Source organism: Saccoglossus kowalevskii, chromosome 16 (genome assembly GCF_978046115.1).
Source record: "Saccoglossus kowalevskii chromosome 16, keSacKowa6.1, whole genome shotgun sequence".
In the NCBI taxonomy this organism is placed as follows: Eukaryota; Metazoa; Hemichordata; class Enteropneusta; family Harrimaniidae; genus Saccoglossus; species Saccoglossus kowalevskii.
The window spans coordinates 19,056,385-19,076,975 of NC_140656.1; the positions used below are offsets into that span (position 1 = coordinate 19,056,385).

At 35.0% G+C, this 20,591-nt stretch overlaps 1 protein-coding gene across 1 annotated transcript; it reads right to left on the reverse strand.

The window, feature by feature from the left end:
* Positions 1-1,538: 1,538 nt before the first annotated feature.
* Positions 1,539-19,889, reverse strand: LOC146733731 (E-selectin-like). Its single transcript, XM_085490924.1, has 11 exons — positions 19,736-19,889; positions 11,424-11,570; positions 10,759-10,894; positions 10,558-10,631; positions 8,631-8,810; positions 5,170-5,349; positions 4,340-4,519; positions 4,058-4,237; positions 3,333-3,425; positions 1,804-1,882; positions 1,539-1,665 (listed from the first exon to the last, which is right to left on the reverse strand). The coding sequence occupies exons 1-11, from the start codon at positions 19,887-19,889 to the stop codon at positions 1,539-1,541; spliced, it is 1,530 nt and encodes a 509-aa protein (XP_085347050.1).
* Between the last annotated feature and the right edge of the window lie 702 nt (positions 19,890-20,591).

The following is a 20,591-nucleotide window of genomic DNA, read 5'->3' on the forward strand; positions in this document are numbered from 1 at the left end:
CAAAATATCGCTCACTGAGAAAAGGTTCGGGTTAATTCAGCAAAAAAACAGCCAAACGCTGAGAAAATCTAAGACCGCTTGTCAAATGCGTCACGCCACGCCGCCAAATTGAAAGTGGTGTACGCCAGTTTGAAGGACAAAATTGCAACATCCGAGTGGTAATTGGCTGTAGCAAAACTGACAGAAAATAAATGATAAATTAAAATATAGGAAAGGAAAGAAAAGATAAAAATAAATAAAAACATTTAAAAAAATAGGAAAGGAAAAAGCTCAAACTAGGATCTTATTTTAATCAGATTGTAAGTTTATGCTTCTAGTTCCTTGATTGGTGGGAATTCTGCACGAGTCCAAAAGCGCTGTAATTCAAGCTGTATTATAGTACAGTCGGGGTAATCGCATGGTTTTGCCATGATTACGACGATATTGTGCTACTGGCTATGCTGTGCTGCATGTATGCTAGCCTGGAATCCATCCAGAATGTCCTTCCAAGGGTACACAAGACTCATATGAATCGCTACGTACATACTTAGACTACAACATTCTGATTCGTCGCTGATTGTCTGAACATTATCACGGAAAACTCGCATGCTCAGATTAACCGTACATATGGGCCCGCCCACAGACCTTCTGACAGATTGGCTGGATTTTCGAAGGTAGATTTTTCAAGGTTTATGATAATAGACGTCTCCCTGTCTCTCTGTCTGCAATGATTTGTATGTGAATAGATAATTACATAAACAAAACACACTACAACATCTTGGAAGAAAAGGTGGTGCTTTATTAGCGTACAGCAAAAATATCACAAAAGAACCAAGCTTAAAGCGGGAGGATTGTCACCTGCGCACGCGCGAGCATTGAGTCCCAAGCGACGATAACACACGCTAAAAACGCAATGGCTCATGGGTAGACGCTTGTTTATAAATAACGACACGCTATGGCCATCTGACACATGCGCAAGTGACGATTCCTCCGCTTTAACTAAGTACAAATATTAAAGTGTAAGCAATCACGATAAAAAAAAGGATGAACAGTAATACTCCTGAAGGGACTACTTTGTTTGCTCTCAGACCTCATTTGCATACGAGGTGTGGAAATACCGATTTTGATTTCAAGGGCGAATTAAAATAAACTGCAGTACATATGTAATAAATATAAAATACACAACATATCTGGTTATTTTGCTAAGATACACTCTAAGAAATATTGTTTAGTTGGTTCTTGTTATAACTTTAAGATGAAAATTAGGGTTAAGAAAATTGTAAAAAATATCGTTATTACCTATTACTATATGCTAAACTTAACTAACATACCAATTTGTAGGCAGGGGTCAAAATGTAATAGCTGAACACAAACAAATAAAAATTGAAAAAAAAACTCGATGTCACCTAACTACAATGAGTCTGCCTGAATGCAGACATATGTTATTTGCAACTAATAATATGTGTATTATAATATTGCTTCCTGTCCAGGATGGTGGTAGTGGTAATCGCGGAGCGCGTGAATCGGACCGCTGGACGTGACGGGGAACTTGTTCTCTCTCAATTCTGTGCCGTTTCATATACATTAGTCACAATATCATGCAAGTTGAGGGTTGCATAGATATTTTCGTCAACAGCAGCTGCATTATTTTTATCGACGGCTTGAGTGTGTGTATTCTTGTAATTTCTGAAAGTAATGATTAATTCACAAAGCTTAACAGTACAGTTGGAAAATGACGTGCAAGTGTGAATATATCTGTATTATAATATGTATCTATAATATATTATTATTTAACATACAAGAGACGATTAAAATAATGCTTACCGATTTTTAAAGTAACCGACTATCAGGCCCACGCCAAGTCCCAAACACAGACACAACACAGCCACACCAGCGAAAATGCCTGTAAACAAAACAAAAGTGATTGTCATTGTCAAGCAGATTATTAACTTGGCAATGTGCATGTTTGTGTCTATTCTTCAAACGCGAACTCCAGAAATGGATAAGAAATTGGGACACATAATAAATTAGATCAGATTATAAACTGTACAAGCTTGGTTATACTTACTGATTCATAATGGTAATAATCAATAAATTTATTTGGGATAACGATTATTAGGACTAAATAATTTGTGAATGTTGGCAAAATTGCTCATTTTATGATGAAACTGTCATACTTCACATTATATGTCATATGTCAAGTCCATTTCTTAACCAACTGTGGTTATTAATAATGTGTGGTATCACTGCAATAGCCTTTGCGAGTGTTTTCAAAAATGTGTGCCGGCCTAGTCGGATCAGTAGCTTGATAAAAAAAATGTTCAAAGTTCAGTAATGGCCACATACGTTATTTGAATTTATGTGGATAAATGTACGACTAGAGTCAATACACTACGAAACAATTGGCTTTTACAGTTATAGTCCACCGCCACCAATATTATAATGATATGTCTACGTGTTTATTGTAATTTCAAAAATATTTATTCGACTGATATCAAAAATGACCTAAACTTAGATTGGATCAAAATCTATGTGGATTTATGAGTAATTTATGAACTCGTCTGTAAAGTATATGGTGTCAGAAAAGTTGTGAGCAAATTGATTAATAGGCTATGCACGTTTATCACTGATTTAGTTACATTATGTTCGATACGTGCAACACGTTGCAATTTGTTACCACAGAAAATAAGTTTATACCTTCCCCATACATCTAAGAAGTAATATCAGTATGACTTAAGGTGCACATGAGTTTCACAACTCGTCAGATTAACACGTCTATAAATATTAAATTAGTTATATGTGTAAACTTGATTTATTTATTTAATTTATTAGATGTGTAAATACATGTCCATTATACTTTTACACTGAAAAGTATTTCAGATATGTAATGAAATCAGTTCTCCGATTGCATCAGGTTTTGCCCAATTTGATCATGTTTGTAATAACATTTGCCTTTATCAGTATATATTCATACTTTGAATGATGAATGCTCATCCCAATGTGCAAATCATAATTCTAAGCCATTCTAGTTTAAGATCAGAAGGAAATAGTAATCGAATCGACATACATGGCGACGTACTTCGAGGGAACTAACTACGCTATATTATATTATATTCTAAAATAGTTAATGTTAGTAGAATAGTTATACTCATTTATTGGAATAATATTGACAATTAAAATCACAATTTATATTGTCAAGTGAATTTCATCTCTCTCAAAATTAAATAAACTACTGATTGTTTTGGTACAAGTAAGTCGTATGACTCAAATACTAGTAACACTATCAGTTGAATAATATTCACTTAAGATATCAAAATATTGTATTCGAGTGTCGGAAATAAATAAATTATAACCTATTGATACTGTTCCAAGACTTTCTTCTGAATGTGGTATATCTGTAATCGGTGAACTATATTCACTCTGGTGCAATGTTGAAGTAACTATTCCTGTGTGAAGAAATACATAATATGCAATAAGGTAAAACAATTGCGTTTGAAGCGGGAGGGTTGTCACCTGCGCACGCGCTGGAATTGAATCTCAAGCGATGACAACACACGCTAAAACCGCAAATGGGTAGACGCTTGTTTGTAAACAATGACACGCTATGACCACCTGACACATGCGTAGGTGACGACACCCCTGCTTTAAAGGGTGTAACATTTTATGTTTATATTTATTTTATTTTATTTTCTCACAATCCAATGCTTTTTTCTAATGAAATCACGGGTAAGAGTTTTTCCCTGGATGTCGCATGCATTAATCACCGCCGGCGACTTCTTCGATACCTTCCAAACACCAAAACAAAACACTTAATTAAAGCTTGGTAACATCACAGTTTGTTCTAGTTGGTGTGTGCTACAGTTAAAATCGCCATCTTTGTTTATACGAGACCCATATCTCGCGCATGCATTGCGCGACGGCTACTGCCCTTTAAAACCCATCAAATACAAATGCATGCGAACTATGGACACAAACACATGTTATATAGCTAAGTCGGTAATATCGTCATAAGAATGTAAAATTTCAAACAGGGAAGGCAAAGTTATTAACGTAGTTTTGCAATATAACATCTACTTACTTTTGCATATAATGTTGTTATGATTCCATTGACCTCTACTCTCACACGTTGTAATCATCGATGTCACAGCTTCATACCCTCTAATACATGTATAATTACATTGGCTACCATAATTCACACCATCTGAGCAAGATGGCCATTCAGTATTTGACCCAGGTGGCGGAATATCACAATGGGTAACTGCAAGTAACCATCAAACAATACTTATCAAATGTTGATTCATTGTTTTTGAAGGGGAAGGTGAAGTTATTAACGTAGTTTTGCAAAATAACATCTACTTACTTTTGCATATAATGTTGTCATGTTTCCATTGACCTCTACTCTCACACGTTGTAATCATCGATGTCACAGCTTCATACCCTCTAATACATGTATAATTACATTGGCTACCATAATTCACACCATCTGAGCAAGACGGCCATTCAGTATTTGACCCAGGTGGCGGAATATCACAATTGGTAACTGCAAGTAATTGTTTGATATCACGGGATTATATTTGGCATGAACAACCAATATAACATACGTCAGATGACACTTTAATGTGAATGCAGGTGTTAACGTATTTGATACTATACCTATGTATTTGCACTGACTGTTATAGTTTAGCGTGAGTTACATGTTGTGGTATATTACATGTGACAACTGGAAATAAACAGACATATTATTGTAAAGGCTTGGGTCGGACTACTCAATCAAGATCCTAATGGATAAGAAGCATTTTAATTTTTAAGGTGAATGTTCCAGCAAAGCACTGCACTATCATCTTGAAGTATTTCATGAGGATATTTAGACAAAGCTATTCAAGCTACTTAGTTTCCAAGTCTTATGTGTTCGTTTATTAGTTGCACTGGAGATGGTAAATCATTACGTTATTATGCTTTACCGGCCTTGTGACATACAGGGTTATGAATGGAGTTACCGCACGGAGTTGCTGAGGGAGGAATGTCAAAACGGAACAACACCGTGCAGGCGGACGATGGATAAGAAGACAACTTACAGATATTATCAAGAATAAAGTCAACAATATGGATGAACTAACAACGAATACCTTTGACAAAAATTATTATGTCTTTCTTTGTATTTCCTTAATAAACATAAACCTTTGTACATACCGTTACATATGATACTAGTTACATTCCATTCGCTATTTGACTGACATGATGTAACCAATAGTGTCACAGCTTCATGTCCAGTATCACATGTATATTGACATTGGCTACCATAGTTCACTCCATTTGTACAAAATGGCGATCCGGTGTTTGTCCCTGATGGCGGTACATCACATGTGATCCCTAATAATAAATGTAATAGTGTTAGTTTATTAATTGGATCTTGGTACAAACAGGATAATCTCATGCTGTGAAGTAATAACACTAACTTTAATTGATGACCGTTAATATGAGAACATTAAGAGATGCATTGTTTCGAACTTATGTCTGAAATGTGGAATGTGTCATAACCAGATAATGTATACTAATGTATCTGCATTTCAAGACAGGGACTGCCAAACACTTATCAAACCACTTATATATACAAATACTGATTAAAGTGTCACAACATGATAAATCGTTGAATTTATTACACTAATAAATTTAATTCAACTTTCAGTTTATATGCCAATGATGCAATAACAACAGATCACAAGAAATGTGTGAAATAGGATACTTCTGAGTCTGTTTAAATCGACGATAAAGGCCGAACCATGAAACCAACTCTGAAAATTGAAAGTTTTGTGCACTCGCATTTGCATTCTACAAACCAAATTTAAACCAAATCAGTGTGGTTAGTGTTTCTTAAGATGTTTAGATTAATTTTATGCAATTTTGTTAAAACAATTTACATGACATGCAGTGTATGTCGGTGATAACTATGTTTTATCAATAATTTTAAATTCAGACAGGCTGTTGAACAACGTTGCTGTGGACATGTTAACGGTTTCCAGTGATCTTTTCTCGGCTAAACGTTATTTTAATATTAAAAGCATGTTTGCCTATCATTCATGACCAGCATTATTCAAATCTGCCACAAAATTTACATCTATAAAATATCTGAGAATTAGTATATGCATAATTAATCGGTCACACGGCCATCTTTTCCTACATTTTTTTCGATAGTGCCAAGTTAGTAATAAACGTGTGTCTATATTGTATCTCTGGGAAAAGCATGTGTGCATAATTAATGAGGTCAAATACATGTACTGTACATAATAGCCTACTATTTATAATAACATTTATAAAAATTGGCAAGTAATGAGGTCACATGACCAGTTGGTACACAGGCAATATAGTCAGCACTCTGCTAGCATCAAACAATTTCACACACAAAACGGATACCCTTATTTGTACACATCAACTGTATCTGTCAAGAATAGTTTACACTACTTTAATTTTATATTTAAACGGCATTAGACACACTAATGTGTTTGAATGTTGATAACCATTAGTTGCAATTAGTAACTTGTTATGTTTTCACTTGGTTATTTAAATATTTAGATGCCAATGTAATCACAGATCAAAATCATGAGTTGCAACCTTTAGTTAAATACACTATTTATTCCATCCATTATTCCAAAATCAATAGTTGTGTTAGAGATGAACGATCAGTCGCTGAACATTCACAATAATTGCAATTCGCAAAAGAAAGAATGGTGTATGGTCCTCAAAATTAATACCAAAAAGTAATATCACGTTTTACAAAAGAGTGAGAATATCTTGCCCTATCGGAACAATGTTTTCACGCTTCAACATGATAGAAAACATTCCACTTTCAATTGACTTGCTTAACATAGTGAATACAAAAATTAGTTCAGCACAGTCGAACATCTGATGCATTGTTTTGTCCCAAGGCGTTTCGTGGATCGAAAGTCACTAAGGCATCTAATGTCAATGGAGAAGATGACTATTTTGCTATACACACGTTAATTAGCCCCAGCAAATGTGCTATTTCTCTTCAAAGAGGTCATATTCCCACTTCCCGTACGTAACCTGTATTTAAAATACAGAAAATTACGTGATATTTAAATATGACTAGAGGAGAAGTAGATACAAGTCCAAAAACGGATAATAGTATTAGTAATAATTTAATTTGAATAATTTAAATAATTTATAATAATCATAATTGGAATAATCATGGATTACATCTTTTTAAAAATGTGAATTACTGGAGTTCTGCTCACGGGTATATTATTTGCTTATGCGGAAACAAATAAAATAGACATTTCATTCTAGGCGAGTGCCGCCATAATAGATAACGCGGTTCACAACAATCACAAATATTTGAAACTACAATGTCTTTGAAAAAAATGTTTCGAAAAATGTTTAACACATTTACAGTGCTCGAAATATATTTCATACATTAACGTTGTACGTACGTACAATCCGACATTGACTGTCAATGTCATTTTTTTACTAATTTTTCTTTGTAGATACGAGCGCTGAAATATACCTCCGCCACTGCTTTGCACAGTGCTCGAAGAGGGTGGTTCGACCCAGTTCTGTTTTTGCCACTGTCTTCTGTGTACGTTCAAACATATATAAGTGTTATTTGTAACAAATCTTGTATAACCGCGGAACATAACTAGAAGTGCGAGAATGGATTAATATGATGACGTTGTAGCAAGTAATATATTTTAATATAAACAAATACTCTATAGAATATGTTTGTATCAAGAAGGCAGATAATCGCCTTACAACAAAAGAAAAAAATGTATGTATATACGGAACGACAATGTACATAGTGTATATAAAATTTAAAGAATTCAAAATCCAGTTCATGTATTATATCACTAAATGAAACCGTAGAGGATTCTGTACATCTGTAATCCAGACATTTTGAATACGAGACGCTGCAACATGTTTTTATTTTTTTTTATTTTTTTTTTCGAAAAAGCTATATAACAATAATGCGACAACAACACATCAAAATGCCTAGGACCTCGGACAGGTCTTGGAACCTCAGATATCACTTCACTGAGGGGGCAATACGCACACCAATTCCTGAAATATGACGTTCAGTGGTGTACTCAAATACATAATCCAAGATAGGGGCAAAACCATGTACCTGTGCAAATTCGTTTCTATTCTTCTCATAAGAAGCTTTTAGCATAGATACTATATGCACAATTTCAAGTCGATTGGTTAAGCACTCATGAAATCCAGATGGTGGCCAAATCGTGTGACTGATTCGATTTTTTTTAAACTCTCTGGCGTTGGCGTAGTATTTTAAATAAAAAGTGTTTTCAAGATCGGCGACAAGGTAGTGAAAGGAATTCGCCACTGTACACGATCAAGTCAAGGCCTAGGAAATTGACAACGTTTTATGTGAGTCTGATTATTCGTTTCTGAGATCTGGATGACGAAATAATCCATTGCAGAAGACGTAAATGCAACAATGACAATTGGATTTTAAGCCAAGTGGAACAATAGCTACACCATTACATACAATAGGCATTGTGACATGACATGGACATGGTAAATGTAATATTATGGTTATGGTGAGAGTATTTAGCCTGGCGTAATATATGAAGTTTGTAAATTGATTACTCTCGTCAAAATTGCATGTAAACAAGACTAACTGTTGCATATGATACTAGTAACACTCCATTGACCATTACTCCCACATGTTGTAACCATCGATGTGAACGCTTCGTACCCATTGATGCATGTGTATCGGCACATACTTCCATACATCACACCATTTGAGCATGATGACAATTCAGTATTTGACCCAGATGGTGGTATATCACAGATAATAACTGTAAAGAACGAACAAATCATAATGTGTTTAATATGTAGTTGAAACATCAATCGCTGAATTCAATTCCTGGATGATTAAATATCTACTGGCAGATAATGTGGTATCAAGTCAATCATGTGTTAATGTATGTTAAAGTACATTAAAAAAGAAAATACGGGGGCACTGACCACTTCTATGTCACATTGATTAACATTAAGTCTCTCACCTCTACAATTGATTATGCTTGTCCACTGTCCGTTGAGTCCACAAGTTGTGACCAAAGAAGACATTGCTGTATAACCAATATTACAAGTATATGTACATCTACTGTTATATTTCACACCCCTCGAGCATGAAATTAGTCGAGCGTTTATCGCAGAAGGCGAATCACATGCTGGAAATAAACAATGATAAATGCTTAAAGAATAAATGCGTGCATCAATCTAAATTATTTGACCTAAACCTGTGACCTCGTGACAATGATATTATAAGTGTCAAAAGTAAGACATACAGTAACATTGCAATTAAGTTTTTAAAAATGCACTAATTATACACAAATGTTCCGACACACAATACAATTATTGCCACCCGTCACAAATTGTATCTTGTTTACAAAGACGAGCGGGTAAACAACTAAACTCTGCTTCACACATGCACCCTTTCAATTTTCGTTAAGAACCAGTTATTTAGAGAAGCTAACACGCTATTTTATAACCGTGCACAGTTAGCATCTAGCATATGATAGTATAATTTAGTTCAACAACTAAGAGTAAACAACTAGATATTCGCCAGCCAAGGACCATTTATTCTGCCTAAGCCTTAACATTAACCCTTGGCAGATTTCACCACGATTTACTGTATGTCGCACGCCCTCAAACGATTATAAGATTCACTTCGGCTCATTTGCATCACCCAATCAGAACTCACGAAACACATTACTCGGAAATTATAATAATAATAATATATTTATTGCATTTAGATATTGACTCAGAAAAAGAAAATTAGACGAAGATGGCGGTGTTACTAGCTTTTTCTCTAAACGAACTTACTGATCATCAAAAGAAAGCTCTTAGTGCTGTATCTGTGGAAAATTACGTGTTTGTTGCAAACACAGTCGCAAGGAAAATACCGAATCGGACAAGTCGATATGTTAAAAGTTTTGTCAGTTTACTAAAACACAGTTTACACAAATATTTAAACATCATTCATTGCTCATTCACTTGCCCACAAATAATTTCCACAGTTGGAATAAGACATTTTGAAAACGTGTCAACGAATATAGATCTTCTGTTCTTGACTCCAGGTGAATCAGCAAAACATACACGCCACCATTGTTTTAATCTGTGATGAGCTTCTCGATCTTCACATTTATGATACAGCAACTCTGATTGGTGACGCGAGCTTCTTAGCGCGCCCATTGAAATGACTCAATTTAGGCGCAGTAAAATACAGTTTTTCGCAACACGATCACTCACGGATTCATGGGCCAGTTATGAACGGCCGGCTTTGGCGAAAATGTGCGATTCGGACGATGGAATGGTTTAGTCCAATGAATGTACAGAATAATCACTGATATATGACAGAAAATCATATTTGTATAAGCTTTGTATTTGTTCTAGTATTTGAGATTGGCGTGCTCATGTATATAGATAAATATTATATACACAATTCTTGTGATTTTGTAATAACTATTTATATTTTGCAATTTGTATTGCACAATTATCTATATTACTATTAAAGATAAATAGTTTAAAATTACGACTCACTGTAATACTCGCACACATAACCCCAATTTTGCTCTGTGCATGACTCGTCATTCCATTTAAACCCAAGTTCCCTTCTGTAATATAAAAATAATAACGCTATACAGTAAATATGAAACAAATCAAACAAATATGAAACATCAATATGAAATCAAATTGTTCATCCTTAAACAATGAAATATAAATCTTATATATTAAAATTACCTCATCTCACCACAATCTTCTTCACCACTATTATTAGGTTCACCATAATACCAATCTGTATATGTTACACGACCCCCTGTCATGTATTCAAATGTACCTTCCTTGTACAGATCATTTACACCGATCCAAACATTGCCTATAAAACATTTTTAAAGGTACCTTGTAATAATATACTAAGCCAAAAATACCTAACTGACAAACAACATCATATCATGTATCGAAATTATACAAACAATAATTGTATTGGATCATTCAGACACATTCTCGAAAAATTTAACATGTTTCCCAACAATAGAGTAGGTGTACTTAGTAATTTGATGTAAGGCTAGTGGGATTTTCGGAGTGTCAGTGTCACGTTCTTTTTTCTATAAACATATAAAACCCGTTATTTTGTTTAAATCTGTTTGTTGATTTATCAAAATGTTGAATCTTTAAAAAAAAAGTAATACTGTTCATTGAACATACTACTATATTACATTCATTAAACATAGTCAAATTGGCACCATGCAAATATATCACGATTTGATGGCTCGGAAAGTTAGAATATAGATCAGAATATTGTTGCAAATGAACTGGTTGCATACAGTTGTTCATTGCTATTTTTTGTAGATTGCAATTTCCAGTCATATTTGCATGTACCCGGGCATTGTTGATGTGTAGCTTACCTTCAGCTGAAGACAGCAATGCTTTCACATCTGAATTTTCCTGACTAGAACGGATGTCTGCTAGGTGAGCATTACTAAACTTACAATATTCTCTTGCCTGATTCCATGTAACTTCTCTATTTTGTTTATGTAAGACCACATATTGACCTTTCAACAGAATTACGTAAAAAGCCAATATTTTAATTATTCATTGCCAGAAACACTGTAATACATTTTTATCATTTGCAGAACTGGTTTGACACAATCATTATTGCCATAGAATTGTTGAAATCAAATCAAATGTGATAGCTTTTAGTCTGGGTAATATAATATAGGTTTTGACTGATATTACTGGCTTTCGAAGTTGCAAACAGATGAATATGTCTATTGGATTTGAGTAATAATACTCTTAAGAGCGAACATTCGGGCGTTTTCACTCCCTGGTAACCAACACTGGTGAAAACAAAGTATTATAAATTTCGCAGCATTGTGAATAGTGGAACATACTCAAAAGATGATTATAAAATATAGAAAACAGATACAAATATTCTCTCTTCTGAATGCTTAGCAAGATTTAGCAAGGCTGAACATAAATAATCAAAAAGAAACATGGTGCAAAAAAGTAATTACAAGATGTCAATATTATGCACTATATTTAGCTTTTTACAAATCGATAATAGGTTTAAATTTGGAACTGTAACATCTATTTTAATTATGAGCATTAACATTCTTCTTATTTAGTGATTGTTTATGCAAATTAGCCATTATCCCCACTTATTTTTTTTCAGTTTACCAGAAAAATTCAAATCTAATTAGCTCTCACAATTGTTGTTTATTTGAAGTGAAGCTTTCACACAACGTGTATCAGTTGTTTATTAACAAATGGGCGTCCAGGCGTATATATAGTTTTGTGTTTTAATTTGTTCGTCAAGCTGAATGTGTGCCGTATATTCAATCTCGGTCAGTATTTCACACTTCGAATGTTATTGTACGAGTATTCAAAGCTTTAAGAATAAGCTCAGATGTCCTGAAAATGAAATTGAAGGGAAACTATTGTAAATCAAGACAGGTTTCATTCAACTACAGACAAGACGACAAAGCCTGGAAATACCACATTTAACGTATTTTGCGACATCGCTACAGATGCATGCTAGCTGACAAGGGGGTTTCCGATTAAAGTAACCAAGCTGGCATCGCAGAGTGCTTGATTTTTACAGTGATGCACGCCTTAGCAACATAGAATGCTCTGTGACATAGCTCCGCCCCGAAGTAGAACGTAGTTGTTAATTATATAAGTGTACTAAATTTCGATTTTTATATATAACCTTGACTGTTTATAGTATACTGTATGTTCGTGTTCACATTTACTGACAGTATATTTCAAAGAATCATCATTTTCACAGTTATATGTTTTCTCAGTATATCATTTATGCATGTAGTACTATGGGAAACTAGCACAACGAGCGGTAATTTGGCCAATATTTGTTCGAACATCGGAATAAGCATTTCTTATGAGTCAATGAGAACGTCCCGCTCTAAACATGTAATTGTTACTTGTAGGGATCTAATGCAACGTTGTATGTATTTTTGCGTCGGGATTCAATGGAACGTTGTGTGTTTTTGGCTTTCGTATTAGGAGCAGCTGCGTTCTAGTTTTACGAGTTCTCCCCTGTTACACTCATTGTATGTTCAGTATTGAAGAGTAAATTAATTTTGAGTTCGAGTCTCACGACGTGTTTGTTTCAGTGTCATCACCCCACTGCTGGGAAGATCTAACCAGTCAATCCAGAGCAGCATTATGCTCAATCTATTTTTTCAAATATTTGCTGATTCTTGTGTCAAAATGCAACTTTGCATCATTACACCTCGTGTTTTTATTGGGTGGACTCGATGGGCCGCGCCGTCATATGCCGATCACGTGATAGGCACATCGGTCGCGTGAAGGTCAATCGAGGACGTTCCATCTTTAAAAGCACATTTGAGTGACAGCCCGGTTTCGTAATGACACGACACAGACAATGTTCGCTGGGTATAGTCGTATAGCTCAGAATTGTCTTACAGTTTATACAGTTTAATCAAAATTACAGTGGTGCGCGTCTAAGTAACATAAAACGTTCAGTGGGGTGGCCTCCTCCCCGGGAATAACAATAAACATAGTCTTTGCTTAATTAATGTATATATTCTACTGCAGAAGGCCGAGCGTGTCAATACAATCAAAAATATTTATGTGCAAGAATTTACATTAATAATGACATATTTATATTCCTAAAACCTCTATTTGTGCTCATATAATCTTTGTTTGTATTCGTAAAAACTAATTTGTACTAGTAATACAAAATAGCTTTTGTTTTTGAAAATTGCAGTTGTATTCGTAAAATTCATAAATCATTTATTTTTTACTTGTAAAATATGTAATAAGTTAGTATATATTTTGATAGATTTGTGTTTATGAAATCATCGCTTTTCCTTATCGACATAGTTCAACATAGGTCCCATAATGACGGCAAGTGTCAGTTCGATTTGAGTGCTTTGCCAAGCCATCGAATTATAAGTCTATGGCCAAGCAAAACTAAATGGTTTTGTGGAATGATGATTCGTCTGTCGGGGTGAGCGACATCGCCGGTGTACAAACCAGACGATAACACAACGGTGCGACCCTCTTCGCAGATTATAGAGTATATTTCTCTGTACGCCAGCCCATGGCATTGGTTGAAAAACAAAATAAATACTCTGATTTAGACCAACAAAATACCTTCTACCGAAGATTACATGTTATTGATTACTCGACTACAACTTGACTTTGTATTTTAATTCTATAATTATACTATCATTATTATCGCACATACTTTTCGACTATAGTATTAATAATGTCATCGTAATGCACGATTATATCGTGCATGTTTTTTTATAGATTTTTTCAATTAAATATGTGTATAAATGGTGAACGCCATGTTATCACGAAACTAACAAGGAACTTGTTGTGACCCTTTAAGTATGTGATGCAGTGATTGGCGTCATCGTTAAGATCGAAATTGGAGTTACATTTTCATAAACAAACATTCATTCGGATAGTTTACTAAAAACTGCGCCGTAACTGAAATTCTCCTGCTTACATTTCACAATTATGGTACATTACAAGACTGCGTTGACTAAAGAATAAAGAATAGTGATATCATCGATGCGTACACTTCTAGTAGCGATTTGTTTGTGGGCCGGGTAGCTAATTGGGTAAGTAGTTTTGCACTGACTCTCAATTCACCGTGGGTGGCCGAGTTTCATGCATATAACTTTAGTATCAGTATAGCGATGAAAACCAAAAACAAATTGTCAATAAAAAATAACACACAAAAAATAGCATCCGTGTCAGACATTGTTTGTGCACAATAAAACTGAACCCGCACCCAACGCTTATAGTAGTAACCTTCCGTTATGATTTATAAATTGTAAATACGAAACTATTCAGTGAATTTATTGACATGGTAATAAAAATTAGCAACAGCAAACAGAGTGTTTGATCAAGGAGAGCATTTTATAGGCTAGGTTTCTTTATCAGGTCACAGGTTAGTCAGAAATACCTACGTCACGAAGATTATTCTGTAGTTTTAACAAATACAGGTGGGTAAAAAAATGACTTATTCACTATTGCGGTTGTCACGTCCTCGTCAATTGAATCATAAGTATAGATGATCAACTTCATATGAATTACATTGTATGTGTTTTCGCAATACTTACAACTTGACAGTATAATAACATTATAAACTGCAGTATATCCTTATACTTGTGTGCCTATTGTTCTAAGCATGGTGCTTAATGTCGACAACAGTTTTCGTTAAGAGTGCTTCGTAGGTTTTTACTACCCGAGTTTACTCGTTTCTATGATCTAAAAAACGACCGTTGACTCGGAAAGAGATTTTCATTGAAAACATGATACTAGTGGAGTTTACAATTTCGTCCCGACTATTCATTAACTACTGCATACGATTCCATTCAACAATGTCCAATGTGTTTTTTTTCACAAAAATTGTTAACATCATTTACAAAAATGATATAACTAAACTCACCTGTCGCGTTGACATTCTCTAAGCTACACATCAATACCAAAACCACTGCAGACCAACAAGGGGGAAACATCATTGCTGAAATTAAGTACTGTGTAGTGGTCTCGCCAAATTCAGATTGTGCCGCAGACGAACGAGTCACCTGATAATACTTTGAACTCTACTTTACATATGCAGTACATGCAAAGACATGTACAAGCACTTGGTATGTCTCGTATTACATTGGTTCAAGTGTTACTATTTGGGTCACAGTTTCAGTCACACAAACAAAATCTGCACGCATTATATCGAAAAATTCATCTGAATACAGCTCTCCTCGAGTTGTGAGAATTGTGTTGCCATAAATATTACTATTCTCGCTGCACTTGTAGTGGCGTATATATTGCTACTGGCAATAAAGCTTGGAAGAGAAAACACTTTTGGATCACACGTTAAAAACTACGGATTTTTTGGCAAAGCTATCCAATTCAGTCATTTAATACTTATTAAAGACGTCTAGGAAAGCAAAATGTGGGAGGTGAGTCACTCACCTTCCAGGGACAAATGACAATATTGATGCCGACAAAATAAGTTAACGAGAACGTTGAGCATGTTAATCTTGTTTTCTCGACATATCACATTGATACTAAAAACAATACATTATTTGTCAGCAAAAAAACAACAACCTTATTTTGCCAGCAAACACGGCAGTATTCACTTGATGAAGTACAGGAATCTAATCTAAAGCCCCAAACTTAAATCATTACTTGAACAATTCCCACATTATCATTAACTGAACAAATGTGATACCACAGTAAAATACATTTTGTAATACATTTTAAGCTGCAGGTTTTATTATATTTAAGGTGTATTCTTGCTCATTAGTGTTTATTTCTGAAAAAAAACTGACACATGCATGTGTTATCACAGATCACCTGGTACATTCTCTCACCATGAATCTAATATAGTTATATTATTAAGCTAATCGTTCACACACTCTTTAACCCTTGCTAGTAGACTATAAAATGGGTTAGATTTAGCCCGTACCGTAACGTAGCACAGGCTAACGTTTCTGCAAATCATGTGTGTGTATACATATATATTCAACGATCTAAAAACGCAAAACGTGACATCATTACAGTCAATATTGTTCCCCAGTGGGATATTTAGGAGTATTATGTATCACTTAATAGTGCTTCGTATCACATATTTATCTGCTAAGTTATAATGTGATGAATAAATATAAATGTATGTGAAGGAATGTTGTGATGGTGGTAGCGCTATCGGATATGAACTAAGGTTACTGTGAAACAAAATGGCTATATAATGATGTAATCGGTCTAAATTATCATCGGACAATTCGAGTTGGAATGTGTCGTTAATCACGTCATATCCCACATCAATCTCTTTCCTATAGGTTTTATCGCTTTAAGCAACAGTACATCTTCCACAGACAGCTTTCAATTATTTGGTCAATCACCTCACTATACACAGCTATTGTATGTGACAACAGAACTATTTATTAATGTATAACTTCTGTTGAAACGTAAATACAAATAATTTTGATCGGCAATTAGGCTGTGCTAGGTAACCTTACTGTGGGGAAACAACGTCCGTGTATGTATATAAGGAAGGAAATATTTAACACTTATTTCACTCAAATAATTGTCCTACAATTCCTGTTGTCTAGTTTTCCGGGGATTAATGTAAAAATAATTCTGGCTTGAATGAATTCGAATTGCGTTTGTCTAACAGCCATAGAACTCAATGCATTTTGTTAGATTATAACGAACGCATCGAGAGCAGCCAAATGTCGCGAAGCGATCTCTATAGACAACATGTGCATATATATATAAGAGTGGAATAAATCTATATACTGTGAAATAATTTATTTTCACTGATTTTTTTTGGTGAATTGAATGTAAAATATAGGGAAAAGGGTATATTCGCTCGATTTTATTATCACTGAATCACTCTTTCAGCGAAAATTAATTCCGAGCGAAAATAAAGTATTTTACAGTACCCTAAGAAGTTTGAATCCGGTCAGTGGACACCGCCATTACGTTTGTTGTTTCACAAATTATGCGTGACGATACAGCTCATTCATGATAAAAAGTCATTAGGATGTTGACAACAGACTAAAAATATTTCGACATAGAATAGTCCTTTGAGTCATTTTGATCAGCCAGACGCTATCATGAATCCTGCTCAACTCGCGCGTGAACTAACAACTTGGCTTCCGTAGTTAACGGCATTCTATGGTTACGCCAAGAAACTTGCTCGGCTGTGCTCGCTCGCCAGGCAATGTCTGCTACATATTAAAATTTATCATTTATTGTGTAATATAATGTGTGACAACTTTGGAATACTACACTTTTTAACGCAGATATGCATATTTTGAAATTCAGATTTAGTGCGTAAGAATATGTTAAAGTTACAGCGTTAGCATACAGGGACTTGTAGTTCGAACATATTCGAATTTGAAAATAAATCCTTCCCAAATCTGCTTTGTGCAGTGATGATAGTAGTGCTGTCATTCCCCTTCCCAGAGTTCCTTGCGACAAGAACGTCGAAAGTATCTCTGCCACCACACATCCCTCTGAGGTGAGACGCCACAAGAATTTTACTGCGCGTATTTCTTTCTAAATTTCAAAATATTTTACTGATAGCTACCAATGATGTTTTTGTAAATGCAGAGAAAGGGGTGAAATAGTTATAATTTACAAAAAAGTCATCGCGCACGCATTTACTAAGATGTTAAAGCGGGGAGTCGTCACCTGCGCATGCGTCAGATGCTCATAGCGTGTCATTGTTTACAAACAAGCGTCTGCCTATGAGCCTTTGTGTTTATAGAGTGTGTGGTTATCGCCGTTTGGGTCTAAATTCCCGCGCGTGCGCAGGTGACGACCCTCCCGCTTTAATTCCAGGCGAGAAAATATAAACCAAAGAAAGCATATCATGGTATTGACGGCCTTACTCGACCTTACTGCCACTCCGTTTCGGCTATAGAAAGTAAAAAATGAGCTTCTAAATTGGAAAACAGTCAGAATCTACAAACAACGCGTACGCTTTCGCCGGATTCTAAAACATTTCACTGTTTTGGTGGGTGCCTTTGAAAGTAGTACCACTGTGACGCATCAACCAATCAACGACTAGTGTTGATAAAACACTCACAGTACAAGGCTAGTTCACCCAACATGTCTCTTGAATGTGAAAGTATATGGTTCAGTGACTAACTTTTTTTAAATATTAGAATTTCTTTTATTTTGGAAGGTTCTTCTAAAAAAATAGAACAGTTGTAATGAATTAGTTTTAATATTTTATTTTAATTTCAACACTAGATGTAATTCATTGCTTGGGAAATGGTATATTGCAGAAATTCAGCTGTGGTTAGACTGCACACCCCTGGGTATAAGTTCTAAGTTCTGTCGCAATATGTCTTGAGGTCAGTGCACTATATTGATTCATTAATTAAAGCATCACTTGATGTTTACTGCTTATAACATTAGAATTCTTTTCAATTCCTTTAAAAGATTCTTCTCATTAGTAAATAGCGCCCTCACTCAACTATAATTAGAATGAGTGGTTGGTCAAAAGTTTAATCAGTCAGGTGCATCTATTGGCTAAACTTGTTGTACATAGATGCTAATGAGTATAGGAACCGATAATGCTGTAGGGTGTATTGGGAGGGGTGGAGGATTTTATGATTGTTCAATTATGGCTAAAATGTTTGTGGTGGGTGGAAGATGTATAAATATAAAGATGCGAGGTCTGCAGTTCTTTGTTTTTTAAATTTGTGGAAAAAATGGTATTTTAAAGACTGCAAACAATAAAACACTCATAGTGCAAGGCTAGTTCACCAACATGTTGTTTGAAGGTGAAAGTATATGGTTTAGTGACTTTTATTTGGGAAAGTTCTTCTATAAAAATAGAACAGATATTTATATGTAATTTCACGTAGTTGGTTGCGCTATTAAAATTGATAGTCGTTTAATTTAATGGTCAAAACTCTCGACTGCGTTCCAGCTAGCAGAGTACATACTACATGACAGAAATCAACAAATTATCACCAACACAGAGGAAAACATGAAGTCTTCAAGTTGCCAAACAATAGGAAATGCCCGCTTTTCACGCTTGTTGACGAATAACGATCTAGATAGTTCATGCCTGGCCATGGTTTGTGCAACTTACAAAAAATATGATCACAAACACGTTAAATTGAAAATAAATGGTCCGTAACGTAACCATGTGCAAATTTGCGACAGAACAATCCTTTTAGCCTTCAAAGTGTCTAACCACCTTTTACTGGAATATCCAGTAGCCAACTTTTGTCTTCACGCAATATGATTTTCTTTTCTTGTACGTTGTTAATCATTTTCTCCCCTAAGCACGCCGTTGGCCAATATGAAATGCTAGCTATGATTGGCTGTTCCTCAAACGTGATTCCCATGGTGTTCAGCATTACCAAAACTGACAGCAAATAAATAATTAATTAAAAGTGTATGATAAAAATAAATAATTAGAAACATTTTGAAAAAAATAGAAGAAAAAAATAAATAGTTCAAGCTAGGATCTTATTTTAATCAGATTGTAAGTTTACGCTGCTAGTTCCTTGATCGTAGGTTTTTTTATGAGTACAAAAGCTGCAATAATTCAAGCTGTATTATAGTACAGTTGGGGCAATCACATGGTTTTGCCATGTTTACGGGAGTTGTGTCGTTGCACGTTGTAGAGGGTACTGTGCTACTGGCTATGTGCTGCATGCTTGCTAGCCGAGAATGCAGTCATTCAGAAAGTCCTTCCAAGGAAAAACTATACAAAATTCTGCGACATCGCTGATTGCATTATCATGAGAATACGCATTCTCAGACTGACCATACATAAGGGCTAGCCCACAGACGTTTTGACGGATTGACTACATTTTCAAAGGTAGATTTTTCAAGGTCTGCAATGATTTGTATGTAAACAATTTAAATAATTAAAATGTTATAAATAAATATAACACACCGTCTTGTACTTTTGATTATATCCGAATTGTCATTATTTCTGTTGGTGAAATCCCACGAGAATTGTATATATACAAATTACATCAAGAAACTGGTGTAGGAGAACTGATAGCACACGCGGGGGGGGGGGGGGTGCACAACTTGAT

Coding starts and splice junctions, on each gene's coding strand:
- LOC146733731 (XM_085490924.1), bottom strand. CDS start 19,889: ATGGGAATCACGTTTGAGGAACAGCCAATCATAGCTAGCATTTCATAT. Junction 10,632..10,758: donor GAAGATTGTGGTGAGATGAG/GTAATTTTAATA, acceptor TTTATATTACAG/AAGGGAACTTGGGTTTAAAT. Junction 1,666..1,803: donor GTCGGTTACTTTAAAAATCG/GTAAGCATTATT, acceptor CATTACTTTCAG/AAATTACAAGAATACACACA.